This window comes from Eretmochelys imbricata, chromosome 5 (genome assembly GCF_965152235.1).
Source record: "Eretmochelys imbricata isolate rEreImb1 chromosome 5, rEreImb1.hap1, whole genome shotgun sequence".
Classification (NCBI taxonomy): domain Eukaryota; kingdom Metazoa; phylum Chordata; order Testudines; family Cheloniidae; genus Eretmochelys; species Eretmochelys imbricata.
In genome coordinates this window covers 87,037,345-87,062,514 of record NC_135576.1, presented here as the reverse complement: position 1 = coordinate 87,062,514, position 25,170 = coordinate 87,037,345, and the positions used below count along the sequence as shown (strand labels likewise).

General features: G+C 40.8%; 1 protein-coding gene across 1 annotated transcript in view; it reads right to left on the bottom strand.

Annotated features, from left to right (window-relative positions):
- CNTNAP4 (contactin associated protein family member 4) overlaps positions 1-25,170 on the bottom strand; it is a 292,066-nt gene that overhangs the window by 13,959 nt on the left and 252,937 nt on the right. Inside the window, exons 17-21 of the mRNA XM_077816377.1 lie at positions 23,025-23,243; positions 16,381-16,620; positions 13,969-14,193; positions 11,611-11,744; positions 10,349-10,436 (exon numbers count right to left, since the gene is read on the bottom strand). Coding sequence (XP_077672503.1) covers positions 10,349-10,436; positions 11,611-11,744; positions 13,969-14,193; positions 16,381-16,620; positions 23,025-23,243 — 906 coding nt within the window. The remainder of the gene's footprint in view (positions 1-10,348; positions 10,437-11,610; positions 11,745-13,968; positions 14,194-16,380; positions 16,621-23,024; positions 23,244-25,170) is intronic.

The window sequence follows — 25,170 nt, the reverse complement described above, 5'->3', positions numbered from 1 at the left end:
ATTTGGGGGGATCTCCCCATAAACGTTCACAAAACTAACTCATTATCCACCATCAAAGCCCTTCTCTATCGTCTCCTTTGCTCTGATGCCTAAAAACACTTGACAACAGTTAGGGTGCTGGTGTGCTGAGCCCACAGCCTATCATGCTAATCAATATTGTCTCATTGTTAACTTGTACTTCCCTATCAGTCTGTCTGTATCCATCTGTTGTATCTTGTCTTGTACTTAGACTATAAACTCTTTGGGGCACGGACTGTGTTTTTTGTTCCATATTTGTACAGCGCTTAGCACAACGGGGTCCTGATGCGTGGTACTGAACTGCTACAGTACATAAAGTCACTATATTTTACTTCTCAATGAAGCAGCACAATGGTTTTGAAACCGCATCACTCCTTTATTAATAAAAATTAACAATAATTAATAATCAACTCTTACTGTTCAAAGTGCTGTACAAATATTAATCATGTCAGACAAACATTATTCCCTTTTTTAGATATGAGGAAACAGATTGAAAGTGTTAAATTCATCTAATTGACTATGAACAGCTACTAAGAGCTTATCTACACATAGAAATTGTACTGGTTTAAGTTAAATTATTTTAAAACCTGATTTAGTTAAATGGGTGAAAACTCCTTTGTGGATGGTTATAGCAGTTTAAAGCTCATTATATGGGTTTAGCTAGTGCCTGTAGATTTACAGGTCCAAGAAAGGGGTTCAATCAATTTAAGTGTGTTCACACTCAGAATAGCACTCATTTAACTGAACTGACTTAAAAATCACACCTTTAGTTACCACTGTGTGTGTAAACAAGGTGTAAATAGAGCTTGTTGCGAACATACCCATATCTTGGTTGGGAGGGAAAGGATTACCACTCTTTCCCTGAGAAGAACTGCTTACATAGCTACCTGCCCTCACAGAGGGATTGCCAGGCATCCCTGTCATGAGTCAAATGTCACCCACCCTTCTCAATGGATGGGGAACTTGTTGGGGCCAGAGGTGATTGGGACAGCTGTAGTTGAATGGGGAAGGAAAACACACACTGAGGTGATGCAGGTGTGTCCCTCCTCTTCAGAGTCGAGTGGCTAGCCTGGGGAAGAAGCGGGGTGATTAGTCCCTTGCCCTCCCCTTTCATTAATTTAAAACCTAGCCCAGGCCGTGTGAAGGCTCCTTTGGCTCCATTCAAGCAGCAGCAAGATTTACTGTTGGACTGGGTTCTTTCCACTTTCCAGATCCTACCGTTTTCTGGATGCCAGAACAAAGAGGAACTGAAGTGGGCTCTGCACCTAGGAGAAACAGCTCCTGGAGAGTAATAGGCACTCTAGGGCCTCTCCTCCCTGTGTTTGTAGGGTGCACTCCAAGTGAGGGGTGTCTGTCTTACCACGGGGATAATACCTCTGTTTCCCATCCTGGCAGCAAAGGTGCTCCAGGAGTAGGAGCTCCGCTGGGGGAAGGTTGACAGTGCCTTGCACTCCCCACTTTGTCCCTATTTGCAGGTGAAGGATATGTGGAGCTGCTGCTGCCGTCACGGTCCTGCTGTTGGGACTTGCTACAGTGCTGCTGCCCCACCCTCTCTCCCTGCTCATGAGCAGGGAAGTACGAGGCATGTGGGACACCTGCTACTGTTGATAGTGCAGCAGAAGGCACTTCAGGTGCATGTTCCCAGAGCCATTCAGCTGGGACCAGGCAAGATGTGGTGTCCCCTTCCCTCCCTCCACAGCTCATGGTGGGATGCTGTGGACCTCACGCAGTGGGGAAGGCAGCAGCCACAGAAAGGGACTTGGGGAAGTTGGCAGCTGCCTGTCCCTGCACACCTATAGTTGGGGCAGGTGCTCCTGAGGGGAAGGGGAACATTGGAGTGGCCAGGTGTTGTAGAGGAGGGTCTTCTCTCTCATGCCATGGATGGCCCCAATCCGGTCTCCTGGATGCATTAACAGGTGGGTGAGAACACCGCTTTATTGGGGGAATTATGGGTTTAGGGTCACCATCCCATGGGGAACAAGATAATCAATTTCCTCAGGCCTTTGGAGTGGATACGAACCATGGGAAGGCTCTGATAAAGATGAAAAGTTGCAGGAGGAAGGGAGCAGGAGGAGAGACCCATCCTGGATTGAGGAGCAGACAAGGACAGGGAGATCTCAGCAGATAGGAAGTAGGACCCCAGCTGGGGCCATTCACCTTGGGGCTGTAGACTGCAGATTTCAGCAGTTTACCCCACTTGACAGGAGAGATCCATTGTTGCTGCCCCACCAACTTTAGATCTTTGGTGTCTGACAGACTTGCGACTAGTTGAGAATTCAGTTGCCCCAAGGACAGGCAGTAATTATATGGCCTGCCTTACAGAGTTCAGACTTTTGAGCTCAGAAAGGACTCCAGCATCTGTGGCCCATCCCTAGGCACCAGGTGGTGAGATATGTGAAGTCACTGGTGCCCTCTGGGTTAGCTCTCTCCACCAGGTAGCTGGCCTGTCCTTTGGTGAAAGGTTTCCCAGTCCCACACAGAGATTTCATTGTGCAAAACTCTTAGAGGAATGGTTCAGAGGTGACAGACACAGGAGAGAGGACAGGCACTCCATAATCATAGACATTCTTGCAAGGTTATTAAATGCTCTACCCAGCACATGAAGTTTTGGGACAGAGGCCATTTTATTTAAGGCAGCATTTGTTCTGGCCTTTTTTTGGCACTACTAGGTGCCTCAGTTGGATGCGGACACATCCAGGCAAGCACTGGAATTATCAGATATACATTTGTCACCCACAGAAGAGTTGCTATGCTTAAGGTAGTCTAAAATGGACCAGAATGGAAAGGGGCTTCTGTGGTATAATGGGAATGTGTAGCTGAATGCCTCTGTCCTGGCCATACAGAGCCAGAAGCCGGGCCCACTGTCTATTTATGGGAATGGTAGCTTCCTTACAAACTACCAGTTTGCTGAGGTAATGAAGAAAGCTTTGGCCTACAGCAAACTCAACTCAGCTAACTTTGGTACACATTCTTTCAAGATTGGGGCAGCAACACTGGCAGCATCGAAAGGTTTTGATTTTTGCAAGGTTCAGGATATAGGGTACTAGAAAACTAATTGTTACAGGACTTATGTCCACCCCAAGAGAAAGGTTACTGGAAATGGCAATAAGCACAACTAAACCTGTCTGTTTCTGATTCCAAGGGCTATCCAAAGCATAGTCAATGTTTGGACTGTGGGCACTCTATAGAACATGGGGCTCACAAGGTGCTGGCCAGGTCAGCAGGTGGATAAGGGAAACCATGGAAGAAAGAAAAGGAGTACTTGTGCCACCTTAGAGACTAACCAATTTATTTGAGCATAAGCTTTCGTGAGCTACAGCTCACTTCCTCGGATGCATCTGTAGCTCACAAAAGCTTATGCTCAAATAAATTGGTTAGTCTCTAAGGTGCCACAAGTACTCCTTTTCTTTTTGCGAATACAGACTAACACGGCTGCTACTCTGAAACCTCTCATCATGGAAGAAAGTGAACCTTGAGGTTACTATGATACTGTTGGAGACTGGTGGTTCTGTGGTCAAGCACAGGGACACTTGTTATAATTGGCCTGAGTTTTTCAGGGATAATGGAGTACATTTGTCAGATGCAGGAACTTAGGAACGTGAGAGAATGAATTGGGCAGGAGCTCTGATACCAGGCATTATGGGTGGACAGGGGCATGACAAAGCAAGCTGCTGGTACCAACCAATGGCAGGTTTTCCAGTTCAGTCAAAATGATTAAAGAATGGTTCATAGAAGTAAAAGATCTGGGATTTTGCTGATGGGCCTTGTGCCCATGGAATATGGGAAGATACTGTGACCTTCATCAGCCATCTTTAGTACTCTCTCCCCCTCACTGCGGGAGGGGAAGGGAGTGGCAGTAAGATACAAAAGAGTGAGTCGAGTCCTAGGGTTAGGCTGAGGAAAGTCTACCCTGAGTTATGCATTGTACGGTAGGAGCCTGACAGATGACTGTATGGATGACAGAGCAGGTGGTGCCCTTCCCTGCATAAAGTTTAATAAAGGTGCAGCTTCCCTGTGTTTGTCCTCATTTGCTGCCATGTCTACATCAGTATGGCTTGGCTGAGCTGAAGTAAGTTACTTTGTCAGGAGAGAGCTATAAGCAGGGTGAGTTTAATAGTTTTTCTGAACTGTGGGATACCTTGAGAACCAGCATCATCCTGGAATAAGGGGATAAGCCTCATTGAAAGAATCCTTTTGCATTTTATCATCTGAACTCTGGATGCAGTCAGTCTTTTGCCTACATTTAGCTAAATCCCAGTATCCTCTAGCCCTCAGTTTGCCTGTTTTGTCACAATATTACATAGATGAAATTGAAAATACTTTTAAATTGCAAGGCTTAGGTTTAGGGAAAGGAGAGAGAGAGACCTGGCATTTTTCAGTTTCTCCAGGAACCTAAGATTATTTTAAAGGCATTTAAAATCTGGCCCTCAGATTTGCTTTTCATGAAAACGCTAAGCTATATTTAACAGTGGGATAATTCAGACCAGCGTCTCAACACCCTGAAGATTATTTTCAAAAAGCCTTGTGTTTTCTGCTCAATAATAAAATCTTTTCTGATCAATACCCCAAAGCAAAACTAAGAACATTATGATTCAATATTCTGGTAGCCTTGCCCTTATATATTCTTTGTTAGGTCATGTTCTACCATGTTACAGTTGGAGCAGCAGCTCATATTCTAAGCTTAGTTTGGACACTATATTTAAGAAAAAAAAAAAGTGAGCTGCACAGGCCACAGCTGATATTCGGTAATCTAGGTCATAATCAAACATGCCATACACATTCATTCTATAAGGGCCCTGTCATAACCATAGGGGTAGCCTAAATTCCTCCTTACCTGTAAGGAGTTAAGAAGATCAAGTAACCTGGTTGGCACCTGACCAAAGAACCAATGAAGACAAAAGATACTTTCAAATCTGCAAGGGGGCGGGAGGAGAGGTTTTGTTTTGGATTCTTTGTTTTTCTGTGCCTTTCGCTCTTGGGACTAAGAGGGACCGGACATCAATCCATGTTCTCCAAATCTTTCTAAACAAGTCTTTCATATTTCAAACTTGTAAGTAACAGCCAGGCAAGGTGTATTAGTTTCTTTGTTTTCTCAACTTGGTGTAAGAGGAAAAGATGAGGGAAAGTATGACGTGCTAGAAGGCAACGCCATACACGCTGGTTCTAAGGGCACCAGGAGCAACCTCTCTTTCGCAGGTTAAGAGGACACTTGATCATGGGCTATAAGTACCTACTCTGGGAGAAAACATTTGATTTTAGGTAGTTTTTTAAGGGCCTGTTCCACTGAAGAGAATGGGAGTCTTTCCAGTGGCTAGACATTGACACTATCAACATTCTGATTAGAAACAGGAAGCAACTAACAGTGGGGATAGTCAACCATTGGCATAGTTTACTGAGGGAAGAGGTTGAGTCATTTACATAGAAATTGGATGTTTTTCTAAAAATTATTCTAGTTCATCAGAAGTATTTGGCCTCAAAAGTGTTTACTTACATAAGGGGGAAGAATAAATCCCTTCCACTGCAGGAATTAAGTAAGGGTCAATCTCCATAGTTTATGTTATCCAGGGAATCAGACTAAAATGATGATTGTAGCCTTAAATTCTATGAAATTCTCTGGCTGTATTCGCTGCAATGAATGAGCTCCAAGGATCACTGTGACACTACCCCTGGAGCTTTCTCCCTAAGAAGAGTACTCCACAGTACAGATGGATTCTGCTTTTATGTTAACACATTCTCAGGCTTTGTTATTTTCCAATAGATTCCATTTTAATTGCCAGGGGGGATGAAATACACAGTACACTCTTCCTTTCCCCAAGGAGGTCTCCTCACTCCATTGAAAGGTATCTGCAGTGTGTGGAAACAGCAGCTGGGAGGAATGCTGCAGAGATGGTTGACTCCCACCTCTTTCCATGACAATCAGCCGTAGCCTGTTTCTACACTCTCAATTAAACCAATTTAAAGCCAATGAAAATTTGATTAGATCAAACCCATTTGATTAGAAGAAAGCCTTAGCCAAATGGACTTGTAAGTCCTTAAAGTATCCTGTGAGCCAACTGTGATTCAAAGCCACTAGAAAATTGAGGAATTCCCCTCCTCTGGTCCTGCACCAAATGCAGGTTGGCTGAACAAGAGAATCTGTCCCTTAATTTCAAAATTTGGTCAAAATAGATTGTTACTTCCCCTAGAATTTATGTCCCATGCTTTAACATCAAACTGATTTTTGCAAATAAATGATCAACTCCTGAATATGAGGTTTTATAATGGAAAAGCTGTCAAATCCTTAATTCCTGTACCTGAATGGTGGCACTATGATACTATCATTACTTTGCAACCGAAGTGCATGTTTAGCACTGGGAAATTACTACTTTTCAAAGACTTAAGTAATGATTTAGATGTGATGATTATTTGTCCTACTGCTGTTTTTAAAGCAGAATCTATTTCCTGCATTTTTATCTCTTACTATATATTTCTGCTAATGCTGCCTTCTACACAGATGACCCCTCTTTTGTGTTTGTTGCCCACAAACATTCATGCATTTTGACTTTTACTGCTTTAAGCCAATAATAATACAGTACAGGGAAAAGATTCAGTGTATCTCCAGGGAGCTGTCCTGTGCAGCGATGTTACATTCACCTTATACAGAAAGCATGCTCTCAAAATTATACATTCCAGCTGGTATTGTTTATATGATGCTTTTACAAGTTACACATCTCTTTACATGTCTCTAAAATCAAACCCATCCATTGTCCCAGTTCCCTAACTTGTGCTGTTCCTTCCCTAACTTTGTTTCAGGGGCATTCCAGATACTGGTCCATGGAGACTTCAGTCTTGTAGTAAGACAGATAATGAACATATCTTTATTTTGAGATGTTTCCTATATACCAAAGCTTACTTCAGCTAATGCAAGGTGTTATGGGATATTTAACATAGCGGAACAGGAGTACAGTAAATTTGGCCAATATAACTATTATATTATTTGTGCTTAATGAAAACATGGTGCAGATAACAATATTATTAATATGATGTATGCACTTGCCAGCATATATTGGTCAACACTAATTATTACTATGGGTATTAGTATGCTTAGATTAATCTACACAAGATTATTAAAATTAATCACATAAGTGATGTCAAAGTCAAATAATTCTGAATGAAGGCATCCACAATTACTATTGTGAGTCTTTGTGATTTTATGTAAGGATTATCCTGAACAATCTATCTTTAAAAAAATATGTGACAATCGCAGTCTATATCAACACATTACAATGCAGGATTTATGGCCAACCTGAAGCTAGTATAGAGTCAGTTTAGCCCAGCAGAATCTATACAGTCCAAAATTAAACCTAGAGGAGGGCAGAGAACTAACAGTGTTAACAAATTAAGACCTTGTTTATCCCAAGAGGAGGAGGGGAACTGAATGCAGCTTTCACAATACCTTTAATGTATGTAAAGCTTTTAGATATGATAACCTCTGAATACATGTCTGTAGACAAATAATTATTTCCAAGCTTACCACACCAGCCCAATGGCAGAATGGACATTTTGAGATCCAGGCTTTACCTCTCAGTGGAACTTATAGTTTGTATTCCATCTTCATCCTCAGACAGTATTTCTGGACCTGTTACTATTCCAGAAATACTGATTTACCAAAGCTGTGATGTTATTCCCAAATGTACTGTACCACAAGGAGCACATTAGACACTAGGCAGTAAAGTACCTTTAAACTAAGCCTTGTAAAACTGTGTTAAGAAACACTTTTTAAAACTTCTGTTTATGGGGAGGTAATGTATAAAACACAGAAAGTGTACCTATAAACCTGTAGAAGGAATATAAAGTAAATATATCCCATATACTATTCATGGGGGAATTCTGCAACACAGTGTGTGCTCAGAATTCATGCCCTAAGCAGATTTCTTTGCTTTCTCATCATTTGCTGCAGGGAAGCAAAGGAAAGCCTCAAGAGTGGTCATGCATCCTTCCCCAGCAGTGCAGGGGCGTCATTTCCAGCCCGGAGAAGTCAGCAGAGAGGCAAATCATGGGGGTGGGAAGGGCTGGAGGTGCCCATGGGTGTAGATGGGGTAGAAGGCAAACAGAGGCATGGGGGGGGAACATGTGAGGTCATGTACCGCTACCTGCTTATTTTGAGAGTAAAGAGCTGCCCAGGTGAGGGAGGGTGCCGCTGGGCTCGTTGACTCTGTAGCTGCACATTGCCTCCTGGGTCCTAGTGCCAGTCTCCTTCTATGTGTGCTGGGCACCATCCTGTTTTCTATACAAGGGTGAGTGCCCGCGTGGGGCAGGGCAAGGGGGGCGGGGTGGGATGGAGGAAAGAGACAGTGGGGAATGAAGGGGGATGGAATAGGGCATGGGGAAGGGGATGTGGGAGTGAAGGGAGAGGTATGGGGCAGGGGACAGTGGGGAGAGGAAGGGGGGATGGAGCACTGGGGAGAGGATGGGGCAGTGGAATGGGATGAAGAAGAAAATAGGGTAGAGGAATGGGGAGAGCGGAAGTCTGGCATGTGGCATCCCCTTAGCAGCAGCAGCAGCAGCATCTGTGTCTCCCCCATTAAGCAGGCCCATTGGACCCCCACACTAACGAGTCCCCCCAAACCTGCACCTGGACCCCCACACCCAGACCGCCCCCCATGCTGTGCCCCAACTACCTCCATCTGGATGCCCCTGCAGAGTCCCATTACCCCTGCACCCAGAACCCCTGTGCATCCAGATCCCCAATGAGATGCTTGCACACAGACTGCCCCACACAGAATCTTGGGTTGCCACCCTCCAGGATTGTCCTGGAGTCTCCTGGAATTAAAGATTAATCTTTTATCAAAGATTATGTCATGGGATGAAATCACCAATAATTTGTCCAACCAAAGTTGGCAACCCTAAGAAAACCCTCTCACCCCACACCTGGATTCCCCCCCCCCGACACACACACACACTAATCTCCTCCACACTTGGATCCTGCTGGGCTGAGCCTGCCTACCCATACCTAGTGCACCTGGAATTTAGGACAGGGTCTGGGGTGTTTCTGAGGCAGGCCCAGCCCTTGTGCTGTGTCAGGGTCACATGCAGCCTCACCGCTGAGTCCCTGTTCCAGGGGAGGTCTGCAGGGTGATTTCCCACCTCTGTGCAGCCAGTGGCCTGTGCTGGAGCATGCCACATTTATTTTTTGACAAATTAAATTCGCAGAATTTAAAAATATTGTGTGCAGAAATGTTTTAAAAATTTGTATTTACTTTTTGGTGCAGAATTCCCTCAGGAGTAATATAGCAATCTGAGGTGAAAACTCAATTCCTGATCTGTAAAAATGTCACAAGTTTCTGGATTTAGGATCAGCCATACTTGCATCCCACACAATGATATTTTAAGCAAACAGACACATTTCAACATTAATTTCTAAAAGAATGAGCTTGTAAATATTAGAGGATGGACATTTTGAGTTAATCACAAAACAATGAAAAAGGTCAAAGTGGTGTTATTTACTAAACAGTTCTGTTTCCACATTCTTGTGTCGAAAATTGCTGGAAGAGAAAGCCATGTACAAAACTAAACATCTCATGATAATGAGATATAACAACATTCAGTATTCTAACCACTTTACTAACAAAGGAAATAGCGTTCCCTTCAAATTCTTCCCACTCCCACCCCTTTCTCTGTCAATCTGATCTCATAACAAATAATATGAAAAAAAGACTGTCTTTGAGAATTGTTATCATCCTTCCTAGCTTCTTTAATTAAACATAACTGACAGCGATAATAAGAATGGCAACTGTGGTTAGGTAAATTCCACCTAGAACATTATTACAGAGAAAAATAACAGGCAGCTATTGACTATAAGGTAGCTATAAGTCACTACTGGATGAATGACTTGGTCACTCTCCATAACTTAATTAATTTAAAAAAACCCAACACTGCACATTTTATTTTACAACACCTTAAACCTAGCTGCATTGTTCAAAATCAAATTAAAGGAAGAGTCTCTGACACATCAACTAATTACTAATTAATCCTGGGTCTATACATACAATTTGATCATGATTTCATTTTCCAAGGGTGTAAGAAAAATGCCATGTTTCATTACGCTTGATTGCAAAATGAGAGAGATAAGTGTGAAATTATTTTTAATGGAATCCACTTGCTCATCTCTCAAGACGCACTTACCCACGATTATATGTGCACTTTGAAGTTTCTACATTGATTGTCACTCACTGTCTAATTAAATCTAAGACAATGAATGTCTTTCAATAAGATTAGGGCTATTATTTTTTACGTGGCATGATGACATTTTGATCCATGTTTCAGAAAAGATGTGTGGTGTTCTACTTACCTAAAATCTTGCCAAGTACAAGGGATTTGATTGCATTGAATTCTGTACCTGAAGACAGAATGAATTGCATCCTTTCATTCTGGTTAATCTGCAAAATTGTTCAGTGAGAAACAGAAGTAGCATAATGGAAAAGAATTCAGTTGGGATGTGTAGGTAGGGGAGAGAATGAGAAAAGGTGAAAGAAAAAGAGGAGAAAAGAACAACTTGTCATTCATACCATAAAGGCTAGGATAGCAATACTAAAAAGTGAATCAGCCATTAAAAGGCAGATAATTTTATAAACAACATGGTATAACTTCTTCAGAACACTATGATTGTGGCTGAGATACATTTAAGCATTCCCACCTTAGTATACAATTCTTCTTTTTCTAAACCATTTACATAACGCCTTTGTATTCATCTATAGGCAGAATATAATTGGTAAGCCCTGTGAAGAGATGCATAAGGCTTTTTTAAAAAAAATAAAAGCTCTCACTTATCTCAGAATGAAACTTTAAACATGAAACAATTAAATGTTATGCAGTGAATGCTGTGCTCCCAGAGCCATTACATAAATTGCTTGCCTTGAAATGCTGGTGACAGTGCATAAGTGCATCATCCAGTTCTTATCCAAATATATTATTTGATTTGTAACGTTCAGAATCATCAACATTTATTTTACAATACGGCCTTTTTCCAGTGCTAGTTTCTACAAATACGAATTGTGTTAGCTAATCTTCCAGTTTCCCTAGAAACCATGAATCAACGTAGATACAAAGACATTTTCCTAGCAAGTTTTTCCCTAGTCTTAAAGCAAGTGCTGAGCAAATAAGAAAATAAGGGGTTCAGGTACTCATCTTTGAAAACCAGACCAAAAACTTTGTTTTAAATTATTGTTAAATTGCTACAGTGCATTAGTACTGCTCTCTTGTACCCTCATTAAAATAAACAAAACAATTGACAACTTTTATCTGTTGGGGCAATTAGTTGAGTGTTCCACATTCACACAATCTAGGTTGAACTAGAAAATATTTCATTGCCGACTGAAATGAAATGAGAAGGTGGAAGTGACCTTTTAAAACAGACAAGGTGAATGTCAAAGGGATCTTTTAGCCTAGACTCTCACTTTTCAGCAAGAGTCTGTCATGTTTTGCTTTATTTCCTTGAGATATTAAATTACAATTTATGTTAGAGGTACTCCTTTTATTGCATTTATTTATTTCATTTTGCTTTGGGTCTTGTTCCATTTGATGACAACCCACTTTTTCGCTTAACTGAATTACCTCTACAAAGAGCATTTCCTCCTCCCTGTTAATCTTGATATGGTGAAGCAGCCCGTCAGCCATGCTTTTGACACTGATGCTAAAGACATCCGGATCTTGATGGCTATCTAGCTTGTACCTAATCTGTAAACTTCCTGAAGGGATGGAGTAAGATATTTTAGTTTCAGAACTAAGGTATGTACAAAATAGCTAGTGTAGATCATAAAAACAATATTTCCTCTTTTGAGACATGCATAATATGAAAAGTTGTACAAATGTCTGATTAACTTAAAGGAACAGCTTAAATAACAGAGAAATACAAACATGAAATGAAAGAAAGAAAGAAATAGAAACAATGACTGGAAACAGTGGTTGGTCTGGGTTACAAAGTTAAGATATGCCAGTGCACAGCAAATTTCCACTATGTAGCCTCATAAAAGAGTTAATGTTGCAGTTCATATCAACAGTGGTGCCTCAAATATAAGCCATAATACAGGGGAGAGAAAACTACGGCCCGCAGGACAGATCTGGTCCATCAGGGCTTTCAATCTGGCCCACAGGATTGCCAGCCCCGTGGCGCAGTGGGGCTAAGGCAGGCTCCTTGCCTGCCCTGGCCCCACGCCGCTCCTGGAAGCAGCTGGTACCTTACAGCCCCTAGGCGCAGGGGAGCCAGAGGGCTCCATGCACTGCCCTTGCCTGTAGGCACTGCCCCCCGCTGCTCCTATTGGCTGGGAACCACGACCAATGGGAGCTTCAGGTGGTACCCGCAGGTGAGGGCAGCAGGTGGCGGAGCCACCTGCCACACCCCAGCCCCAGGTGCCACTGCTGGACATGCTGGCCACTTCTGGGAGCAGCACGGAACTAGGGCAGGCAGGGAGCCTGCCTTAGCCCCGCTGCGCGCTGCTGCCACCCCGGAGCCGCTTGAGGTAAGCGGCGCAGGGCCAGAGCCTCTACCCTGAACCCCTCCTGCACCTCGCACCCCAACCCCGTGCCCTGAGCCCCCTAACCCCCTGCCTTGAGCCTCCTGCTGCACCCCTCCTGCACCCCAACCCCCTGCCCTGAGCCTCCTCCTGTACTCCGCAGTCCCTGCTGCACCCCAACCCCCTGCCCTGAGCCCCCAACTCTGACCAAAGCCCCCTGCTGAACCCCTCCTGCACCAACCCCATGCCCTGAGCCTCCTCCTGCACCCTGCACCCCTCCTACACTCCAACCCCTTGCCCTGAGCTCCTTGCTGCACACCACATCGCCTCCCACACCCCTCGCTCCCTCCCGCACCCCAACCTCTTGCCCCAGTCCTACATTCATGGCCCTACATACAATTTTCCCACCCAGATGTGGCCGTTGGGCCAAAAAGTTTTCCCACCCCTGCCATAATATCTAGCACGGTTCATGAACCAATAACTGCTTTACAGCCTCTAAAACTCATAGTGATTGATCATTTGGTAAGACCGGGAATAAAATCATGATATTCTCTTACACTGCGATCAGTGTAATAGCTCTGTTCCTGTTTATCAAATGTTCTGAGCATAGTGGTTTTAAGAAGTGACAGAGCTTAGGACCTTATGCTTCAGAACACAGACCTACACATCATTTGAGCTGGAGAACCCCTATTAGCTGTAGAAGTAGGGCTTTTTATCGAACAGAAAGCAATACAAGTCCCAAACACCTGAGCAGGTCTAATTTATCTATTCACTGAAGGGCAGTGGTATAACATTAGCCAATGTATTGTGTAAGGCAGACAAAATACTTAGAATTAGGAAAACTAGAGAAAAGATTTGAAAACAAGGATACTGGACAAAATTAATTGCTGGCCTAAATGGGCACAGCTCCACTGACTTCAACTAACTTATGTCCATTTTAGCCAAAAGTATATTTGGCCAACTGTATTAGCTTGCAAAAATGTCTTGGGTCTAGCATGCCATAATATGAAGTTAAGATAAATACACTGTAATACTGATTATCATAAAACTACGTGTTTCTATGCTTTGGAAGAATGTTATAGCAAACATCTGTCAAGCCTAACCAGACAGTTTATGTCAAAATAAGCAAAGAATTTAATTTAGGATATTTTTATATATTACCAAAGGGTTTCCAGCATTAATCAAACAAATACTTATTTCCTACATGGATTAAACAAATACTGTAGGAAGAAATCATTTAAATCATGTATTGCTGCAATAATTTTTCATGGGGAAAGCATTAATTTTTTGGCTTTGCTGAAAAATAAATCTTGCACCTAAAGAAAGTGACAATGGGAAAAACATCCTTTGGTTGGGAGTCAGGTCTGAGAATCAGAAGAAATTCTAAGTTGTTATGATAGCTCTGAAATTCAGTTGTAATTTTATTCATTTGGTTTTGTTGCTGTTGTTGAACACTCACCGTTTTTGGCAAGAATAACTGAGAGATACTCCTTGTAGAAGGAACTCACATAAAGCAGTAAGCTTGGGGTCCGTGTTGTCCGAAAGGTAAACGTAATCACCTCCCTGATCAGAGTCATGTCAGCGTAGAAAGAAGAAGCATGAGAACTGGAATTTTTAGCTAAGGTGTAATATTCTTGAAAATTGTACACCACTGAGGTGCCAGCTCCAAAATAGGCAGAAATCTCTGAAACAACATGTAATTCAGTTTTGTTAACATCCTGCAATCAAATATTAAGGATTTTCTTTTTTTACAGAAAGGATTTTTAAAATATTCATAGCTACTATGATTAAACTGGAAAAGAAGTATCTGTAGCACTGTTGATCAGCATGGTAGATAAGAATATGGGCCAGGATTGCCCTCTCCACAACCAATCCACACATAGAGGGGACCCTCTACACACAGATTTCCCCTTCCTTGTGAAAGTGTGTGTGTTCAACCACTTCTGCTGTACTATCCTGCCCTCCTTCAGACTGTGTGTAGGGTGCTCTCTGATTTAGGATTTGATGTTGGAGGAGGGGGCAGAGTGGATAGGATGGGGCACAGAATGTCCCCCTTCAATTACCTGGTACAGATAAAACAGATTGGAGCTATCTTCTCTTTTCCACATAGCCCTCAGACCTCGGAGACATTTTGGACAGTACCATGACCCATAAGAGTAAAGTGACCTGGTCCACGGTATTTTTGATATAGTCTGGAGATTAAGAAAGCCTATTACTGTAGATCATCCAGTGGTTCCAGGTGCAGCATAGAATTAGTCCCTACGGTATACAGGCTAATGTTACCTTGTTTCGTTTAAAACTTCTCAATCAGTGAGGTTTAAAATCCTAAACAGGATAAAGAGCCTTATCTTGCAAATCTAATTACTACTGTGTACTTCCATGGACTTCACAGGACTGGATCTGTCTTTCTTTGTCATAAATATTTAAAATGGATTTTGCTAAAAAGTTCATATTTCCTTTTACAGTGTATTATTTCTCCAGTTTAAGAACTGAATAATAGTTAGGTGACATATTTTGGGAAGTTACTTAAAAAATAAAAATAAATGAAACATCAGGTGAAATAATGCAATAGAAATTTCAGCTTTACAACTCTTACTATTAAGAAATAAATTTACCATGTACTGAAGGTTTTATATAAAAGCAGATAATTGCTCAAAATTGGGTTCTATCCACTCCCTTTGCAGTTTCTGAGTATATGGGACTCCTTTACTGCTAGGTGTGTTTATGAGGATGTACTGGCTCCAAAATAATAGGAGTGGGAGGCGCACATGGAGCTCCATTTCTGCTTCTTTGGCCTGACCATGTGAAAGTGAGTGTGATCACTGATAATGATGGGAGTTGAGGTCACTCAGCACTTTGCAGGAGACACTCAACACCTTGTGGGAACAGGCCCTTCATTTTTAGCTGGCTAATAGGATTATTAAAAAATAACAGAAGTATTATTTGGATTATTTTATTACTAAAAAATCAAATCTGTGGCCTTCTAATTGACCATCAATGCCACAATGAATGGAAAATGTGAACAATTGTGGGCCCATTCATATTCCCTGGATCTACACGCAATGGGAGCTATTTAGCTCTCTCCTTCAGGAAAAAAACATAATTAGACCTTCCCCTTCTCCCCACCCATATTTAACACCCCTTCTGAAATTTCGATTTGGAGGATAGAAATTAAGTAGTTTGTTGATTGACCTTAAAAATACATTCCCTAACTATAATCTTATAAAAGGAAACCAGAAACACTGAAAAATGTGATGGCGTCTTTAACACACAACTCCCTCCCTCCCCCCACGCCCCTCAAAAAAGCACCCTAGACTAAAATGCCCACATGCCCTACTTTCATCATGTACCAAGATTACCTGGCTAAACTATTTTGACTTCCTTTTGAAGCTCTCTGGTTCATTATCTGGAAGGTGCAGACAAACAGTTTTCTAAGCCCTCTTCGCATAAGCAAAAGGCATTACCACAGCTAGCAGTTGTAATTTTTTATTCTAATAGCAGGGAAGGTTACTGATGCTCTCAAGTAATGTGAGTATCAGCTTTAAAAAGTACATACTGAATATAATCCTTTGGAGACCCATAACAGGGTTTAAGTGAACTATTCACTGGCTCTGCAGAAATATAGCTGAAAGCATATTTTTCTACATTAAATAAAGGTGAATTAAAAAGACATTTTTGCAAATAGAAGTTTGAAGTGTATAGACATATCTCTTCAGATAGTGGCATACAGCTTGCTCCAGATTGTAGGAGTTGGGATAGTTTGCAAGGATTATCATTTTCAATTATTCATAATGCTAGAAGAGATCATTTTATAATCAATACTCAGTAGTTACATGCTTCCACATGTGACAGATTTACTATTTATGCTTGCCTTTCTTACAGAATGGCCCAGTGTAAGCAGAGAAAGTGCAGTCACAAGAGAATCCATTGTATTTCTCTCTACATTTTCCTCCATTGTGACACAGGTTACCGTAGCTGCTACAATGTCCAGGACAACCTGGTTCAACTCCTGGAGTTATTTTTGCTCTCTCTTCCAGGTCCAGGGCTATTCCATTTAACTGCAAAGAACGAATACATCCTAGAAATCCTTTCTGCCTGGATGCTGTTCCACCTGAAATAAATCCATATGAGCTTTTTAAATTAAAAAGAATGGATGTGTAAGAGCCTCTATGTTTTACAGCCCCAAACATTCCATTATGGTCTATGCATGTGCAAATATTTATAAGTAACTCTGAATGTATATCTCGATTTTTGTTTTTGTCAAGTAATTACAACATACTCTTGAAGCTTTTTATTGAAGGAAAAGATTTTGCACAATAAAAGATACCAAGCAAAGGTACAGAGTTTTAATTCACAGAAGAGGAATATGTGGGCATTAGGTTTAAAAAAAAAACCAAAAAAACAATCGACAACACCTCTATGTGAGGATAGGAAGTATGGGCCCCAGCCTGGGACCTGGCAGACCCATAATCAATTCCCTGCTCTGCTGCAGACTTCCTGTGTGACTTTGAACAAATCACTTAGATTCTCAGTGGCTCAGTTCTCCGACTATAAAATGGGGGGAGTACTTCCGTACCTCGCAAAGGTGTTGTGGGTATGAATACATTAAAGACTGTGAGGTCCTTAGGTGTGGGGGTCATATGCATACTATAGATAGATAATTTGCTCTTCTCTTTAGATTTCTCTGTGTCCTGACTTTTCTATATTTGTCCTTAAGACTGTAAACTCTTTGGAGCAGAGATCATCTTTACGTGGAGCACTGAACACACTATATGGTGCAAAGAGCCCTAAAGTTAGAGAATCTGGCCTTTGAGGAATTCCTCTAGTACAGATGGCATGGAAGGTGCTTCCCTGGCAAAAGGAGTTTGGAGTGCCTCTGGCTATTCCTGGCTGACAGAATGGCCCCTTTGGGGCTACAGGCAGCCAGGTAAAAGTAAGGGTAGTTCTGAGGCTGTTCTAACTTGTGCTAGGAGCTGAAGTGGTTCCCAGCTAGCCCCAGAATAGGGAAGGTATGAAGGTGGCTAAAACAACTTCTCCCTCTACAGCCCAGATAGTGCAGTGAGAGGAGCTAGGCTACATCCATTGGACTTGGGTTTTCCATCTATTTTCCATTATCATGACAGTCTTACTTTCCTGCTAATAAGCTTTTTAAGTGGAATATAGCCACTATTTTAATGCCCAATCCTCTATTTTTTCCATATATATAAATACCATTGACTTTAGTGGGCTTACTAAGCAAGGAGCGCTATTAGAACTCAGCCCTTTGTTTCTATCAGTGGATTCATCTAAATATTTAGTTACTGAAAGCCTTCAGTCAGCAGTCTTTTATGTCAACATAAATATTCAGTTGTCACTGCGGCTAGAGCTTTAACAGATAAATACAGTCTTTAGCATTCTCAGCTACAGCTGAAAAAAGAGGGGAAAAAAAGCCTAAGAGAAACCTGGCTACTGTGGTTTTTAGTCCTTTGATCTTACTTACAAATCTTCCTTTGTGGTCTCATATTTGATTGACATTGTTTCTGTATGGTATGTTTCCTGACAGCTAACATCTTATTCATTATGATATTCAGAGACATGAGGCAATCTACAATTCCTGTGAGAACAATACTTGCCAATTGTTAATAATTTCTGGTTTAACATGCACCTAGAATTAGCTTCCTTTAAAAAGCAAAGACGGCAAGTACCATACAAGTCCAATATCGTCTGCAATTCTTATACATTTCAAATTTAATTTTTAGTTAAAATCCTAGATCCAATTTTTCTCAGATGTCTTTTTTTTAATGATTCTAAGAACATATTTACTTCCTCCTTTGAAGGATTTTGGAGCTTTAGTGGAAAAGCTTGATTTTAAGTGTCCATAAAGCAGCATGGGACAGATGTGGGTTTTAGCTAATGAGTTATTTATAACAAGAGCTGCACACGCACAATTTTTTTTTTGGGGTGTGAATTATTTTTACAAAGTTATTAGGGTTTTCTCCCATCACAGTTAGAAATTTGGAGGAAAACTTTAGTTGAAATTTCATCAACAACTCTACTCAATGCATATGAGAAACAAATACAAAAAAAGGCCTTAAGTATGAATTAAACTTTATAGTATCCCAGAAAGATATCTCTTACCTATATACTGCTTTTTGTCTTTTTAATGTTATATACTACAATACTACATCAAATATGTAACACTAGTGCAACACTAATTTGAATGCTTGTTATTTATATACTATCCAAAGTGTATGTACTTTACAACAAATAAAGGATAATGTTTCTACTCTGAGATTACAATTTTAATACACAAGAAGATGACTCAGGGGTAATTATGACAGTTACTATGCAAATAAGTTGATACATTAATAAGGATTGCCTCTGCTAACGCCATTCTTAAACCTCTGATATCCACTGTTAACTAGATGTTTTCACTGGCCTATACAGGTTCAAAAAGTAATGACAGATTGTACAGTTAATACAAATAAACAAATAAAAAAGTTTGTTTATCCCTCCTCAAAGAAAAATGTCATTTAATCTACCAACTAACAGAAAATAATTTTAAAAAAATCAACCTGATCACATGAATAAGCTGGGAGTTGTTGAAAAGTTACAGTAACCTACAGACTGAGTTAACTGTAAAGCAAAATAAATTACAGAGTCACATTGAGACATATGATATAATTAAAGCCAGAAAACATAGACATTAGCTAAAGGTAATTAATGAGTGTCAACAAAATTTTCTGAAGCACAAACATTCACTGTATCAGATGTGGAAAAAGCATTTGGGCAAGTAAAGTTTTAGATTGGTCAAGCTCTAATAAACCATTCATATTCCCTCAAACTTTTACTATACCATTTGGATATTATAAATTTAAGCAAATGCCACTTTGTATACTTCTGCTCCAAAGAGTAATTGCAAAAATCTTTGAGGGACTGCAAGTATAATGGATGATGTTTCCATTTGACCCAAGGACCTAAAACAAAAGGAATTAGCAATTTTTTCACAGAGCAATAATAAAAATAATAATAATAATTAATAAGACATCTTACACTGTAACTAAAAAAAAATTAAATGCTGTTATAACAGAAGTTATCCATATGTTAGACCTAATTTGAATAAAGCAAGCCAGACTGCTTATTCAGATTTAAAAAAAAAAACATTTTTGACCTGCTTACCCCACAATATGAGATGGGTCTAAAGACATGTATGCAGGTGAGAAACTATTTGGCTAAATTAATTATAGCTCTCTCCACTCAAAGGTCAATAAGCTCATAACTGAATTGCTGAACAGTGACATTGACTGGCACTGGCATAAACAGGTATTTAAACAGTGAAAAATACTGGTCACCAATCTACCAATTTTACAGTGGCATGAGTTATCAGGGATTCATTATCAGTATGTATGTGCCTCTTCTGGAGGACAAGATTCATGTCTTACAAGGAAGAGTTTCATTTGTATTAAGTAACAAACAATTCAGAAAAGAAGTTGCACTTCTTAGGTTGGTTCTCTTAAATTTCACCAGTATATGTACAGGAGACCTATCCTCCATGATCTTTTCTCATTCTTTTATGAACCCAGTTATATGTTTTGCTTTTCACATCAATCTCTAGCAATGAGTTCCACAGGCTGACTCTGCGTTGTGTGAAGAAATAGTTCCTTATGTTTGTTTTAACCCTGCTGCCTATTGATTTCATCGGGTGCCCTCTAGTTCTCGTGTTATGTGAAGGGGTAAATAACACTTTGCTATTTATTTTCTCCACACTATTCATGATTTTTCAGACCTCTATCATATTCCCGCTTAGTCATCTTTTCTAAGATGAACAGTCCTAGACTTTTTTAATCTCTCCTCACATGGAAGCTGTTCCATTCTCCTGACCATTTTCGTTGCCCTTCTCTGCACCTTTTCCAATTCCAGTATACCATTTTTGAGATGGGGTAACCAGAACGGCAAGCAGTACTCAAGGTGTGGGAATACAAATGATTCATATGGTAGCACTATGCTATTTTCTATTTTATTATCTATCCCTTTCCAAATGGTTCCTAACGTTCCATTACGTTTTTGACTGCTGCTCTACATTGAGTGGACATTCTCAGAGAACCATCTACAATAACTCTAAGGTCTCCTTTTTTTGAGCGAATTTAGACACTATCATTTTGTATGTATATTTGGGATTATTTTTTTCCAATATGCAGTACTTTGCACCTATTAACATTGAATTTCATCTGCTATTTTGTCACCTAGAGAGAACGTGGGTGAGGCAGTATCTTGTTACTTAGAGTATATTTGTTGGGTGTATCTGCCTCTCATACACCCTGTAGCGACTGCCCCACTCCAGCAGAACAGGGATTAAAAGCAGCCCTGGAAAGGGCTGCGGCTGCGATAAAAGGAGTGAGAGCAGCTGAAGGAGTAGCTGATCACAGGTATGGCCAGCTCAATCAGGGCCCAAAACCTCCCTATTTGCTGCTCCTTTTTACTAGCTCCTCTGGTTGTTTAGGATCTGGCTTTTTAAATCCCTGTTCTCCCTGAGTTAGCCCCCAACCTCTTGATAAGGGACTAGGGATCAAAGGATAGCAGGATAGAGCCTCATTAGTAAGCTCTCAACCTAGCCTAGCATACTCCTGCTATAGTCCAGATCTGGTGGTGTCACATGATCGAGGGCATTCACCCCACCCCCACAACAGGTACCTTTGGGAGTCTTCCCTATCTCTTACCCATGCAGGTCCTGAGCCAGTGCCCTAAGGAATCAAGTTCTCATCAGACTCCCATGCATTCCACCATACAGGGACAGACTTCCTATGTGCCAGATTGCAATACCATTTGGCCCAGGCACCTGGGCATCTGGGTGCAGGGTGGCTGAGCCAAATTTCAATGGTGTTGTGACCCATTTGGTAATGTCACTAACTGAAATTTGGCCTGGCTGCCCCTATATATAAATGAAAAGGTGACCTGGTTGCAACCATGTATCTGAAGCAATGCTCTAGACCACTCCAGCAGCAGCCATACTGATTTAGTCTGGGAACCTCAACTTAAAAGTTGTTGGGCTATTTCCCCAAGCTACACAGCCTGCAGAACTTTGAGCAAGTGCAAAAACCTTGGGGGGGGGGGGGCACGGTGGGGGGGAGGGTCAAGGTGCTCACTATTCCCAGCCCCATCTATTTTCCCTGTTGCCCTTAGGCCACAACAGATCTTTTGGGGTTAGGTGTAGGAGGGCAGAAGACCTCTACAGTGCAGAAGCCATTGGAAAACTCTCTATATTGAGGCTGCTGTAGAGGTATAGCCCATGAATACTTTATGTGAAATTGCTAGGCTCCTTCTGTCCAAACCTCCAAGAGAATCTCCTGAGATCAGACCATTTCTAACTCTTGTGAACCGAATTCTAAATATAGGTTCAAAATCTAGAACTAGCAGGATTCAAACAGCCCTAATTTCAATTGTTTATGCCACACCAATTATATCGCAAGACCATATGAAATTATACCATTGCCACTTATCATACTATATTAAATAGCATTCTACCCTTCAATTTCTTCCTTTGAATCCACTTGCTCACTATTTTCAAGTTTAAAGTGCATTTAAGGCAACTCCACTCTGGCCCACATCTTGGATCTCCTTTCTTACTGCATCTGCTTCCATGCTTTGCCAAAGACGCCAGCCTCAGCACCCCATTTAGTTCATTATCCCACTGCTATCTCCATGCCTTCTCTAGATGTAGAATAAAATCCCAGTCCCTGTGTACTAAACCCCAGTCTCTCCTCAATAAAATCACTCCTTTAATATTTGTATCTTTCACCTGATCCCCTGTGGTTTAATTGTCAACTCCTCCCCAGTATGTAATAAACAAACAAATAAACAAGTTAACATTCTAGTGTGGACCTCGCAATGCCTCTTGTCTTATATGTGTCTTTCTTCGAGACTACATTTTTCAAGGCATTATGAGTCTTACATTATCAACAAACAACATATAAATAATACTGTGTATTTTTGTGTGGATGTTACTAATATTTATATAACTTGTATCACTTAATTTCACTTATATAGTATTTCTATGTTCAAAGAGACTCTCAAACATAAATTTAAATATTTTAGCAGCAATTCGTCCATATATTAAGTAGAAGATGGCCAATACTAGTATCTTTCAGTCAAAATCCCTTCCCCAAAGTATGGTCATTTAAATAAAGATCTGAATTGCTACTGGTTTTGCAAGACCAAATCACAGACTCCCCAGCTGATTTGCATATTAATTAACCTCACCGTAAGTATTTTTATTAAAAGTGCTAGTTAAAAGGCAGATGACCACATCCCACAGTTGCCACTCAGGCAAGAGTTCAATTAGATTCAATGTGAATTTTGCTTGAGGAAGAACTATAGGCTCAAGCCTTGAATTTTGTAAGTGGACTCTGAAAATATTGCATTTCTCTCACTTTTATATTAAGGGTTCATCACACCATATTAACCATATTTAAAAGCCACTGGTTCCGACCATTCTTCTACCCTCACCTGCAGATAATAAGGAAAGAAAGGGAAACCCACCTACAAATAGCTGACTGTTGAGCTGCAAACGGATATGCCCATCAGACGGTGCAGTGAGAGTCCTTTGGGGAAGCTGATCCACTTGTAGCAATGCTTCTTTGATGTTTCTTTCAGCCCTCACATAGTGCCACTGGTTGTCATTTAAGGGAGTGGGTGATTGCACTGTAACTTCAAAAGGTCCATTTCCCACATCAAATGAAAATGTCACTTCAGAGGGAGCTAGAAGCAATACATAAGAAACAGTTTGTTCCAGTTAGCTCACACAAATAAGGAAGCTTAGAATCTTGGGTCATAAAAAGAAATTCATTAAATGGTAGGAAGGGTTATTTCCTCAAAAGACCTGTCCTATTATTCTCTTCTTCTGGTTCTGATGGGATGGTACAATTATTTGTTTCGTGGACAAACAACTTCCACAGCTATAGAGGGCTATTCTGGCCTCAAAAAAAGTCCACTCTTCACACCGCTAGCTATTGAGAGCAATAGTTTGTTTCCAGCATGAATACTGAGGTTATGTCCTCATAGCAAGTATGCTAGTTGGGAAACAGTGACTGTGCTAGCTTCTTTAGATTTAATGGAAATAAAAATCATTTCCTGCCAACATGCTAATTGGCTGTCATTGATACCTTTACATTTTAGTTACCAGTACCATTGATTTTTTTTTTTTCAAAAACAAGTTACACACTCAGTAGGCTAAAATCTATTTTCTGATAAGTTCATGCAACTCCCACTGGCATTAAAAGACAGATTTCTGGCTCACAGAGCACGTGTACTGGGCAACGGAAAGTACTAGTCTATTCTAACACCTGGTAAAATGTCCAAAGTTTACTTCCTATCTTTGGGCTATAACATACTATAATTTCTGCACAGTTTTATTTCCAAAAAGTAACTCACATGATTCTTGTCTTGAGCTTGTCTTGTCTTGCTGAAACACAGCAAGATTCTGACTTTGTTCTCAGGAGTACTTAGCTCCTTATGACTTCCTTTTTACAGACATTGGAACTTCAAAAGGGGTGTAGTTTGGACTAAGGGGATAATTTTATGCCAAAAAAAATAGCTGTGTCAGTTTCTGATATACCAAAGTGTAAATTCCGACTATACTGCTCTCTCTAAACAGCATTACTGGACACCTTTCATGAGCATAACTTATGTTAATATTGACCTAACTCTCTCTGCAGACTCCTTAGATGTATAGTCAATAGAAGCTGGATGGCCACATGTATCTACTCATGTAAGCTTCCACTGCAAACCGAGGCACCAATGAACGATGCCAGGCTAGAGCTTCTGCTTACATAAATCAGTGTAGTTCCAATTTATATGCTCTGCGTATCTGGACCATTATATGGATTTGGGACAGTCCTTAGAAGATTATGGTTCCATAAACAATTACAGTTATTTCGATAGCAAGAGAGATATACAGTGGGTCTTTTAATATGCTGATTTAAGAGAAACTACTAATTTTGTTCAAGCCAAAACTTTGGCATGTCAACAAAGGTTACTTTTAGCATGAATAAGATCAGAAATAGAATATAAATTAACATTAGAACTGGTAAGAAAATTGTAAGATTTTCTGTGAAAAGATTTGTTTTCTTTTAAACTTTACTCAAAGCCCAAAAATATGTGTGTGTGTGTGTAGATATATATATATATATCTCCATCTCCACAGACACACACACACAGAGTTTATAGTAATAAAATCAAATTAAAAGTAGTAATCCCTAATCAAACAATTACCAAACATTTAAATTACTGGGGATTTGATTAAAGAACTAAAGATTTAGAACAGAATCTAAGACAATGAAAAGGTTCCTATTGACATCCATGGGCTCCGATTCAGGCTCTAGAGCGAAAGCAATAATATGAAGGGCTATACACTGGCAACACTAAAGCACCGCCGCGGCAGGGCTTTAACATGCCTTGTGTGGTCGTAGCACAGCGCTGGGAGAGAGCTCCCCAGCAATCTAAATAAACCACCTCCACGAGGGGAGTAGCTACCAGTGCTGGTGACCTGTCTACACTGGCGCTTGAGAGCGCTGAAATTTGCTGCGCTCAGGGGGTGTTTTTTCACACCCCTGATGCAGAAAGTTGGAGTGCTGTAAATTGCCATTGTAGACAAGCCTTTAGAGCTGGGCAAAGGGAAACTGAAAAA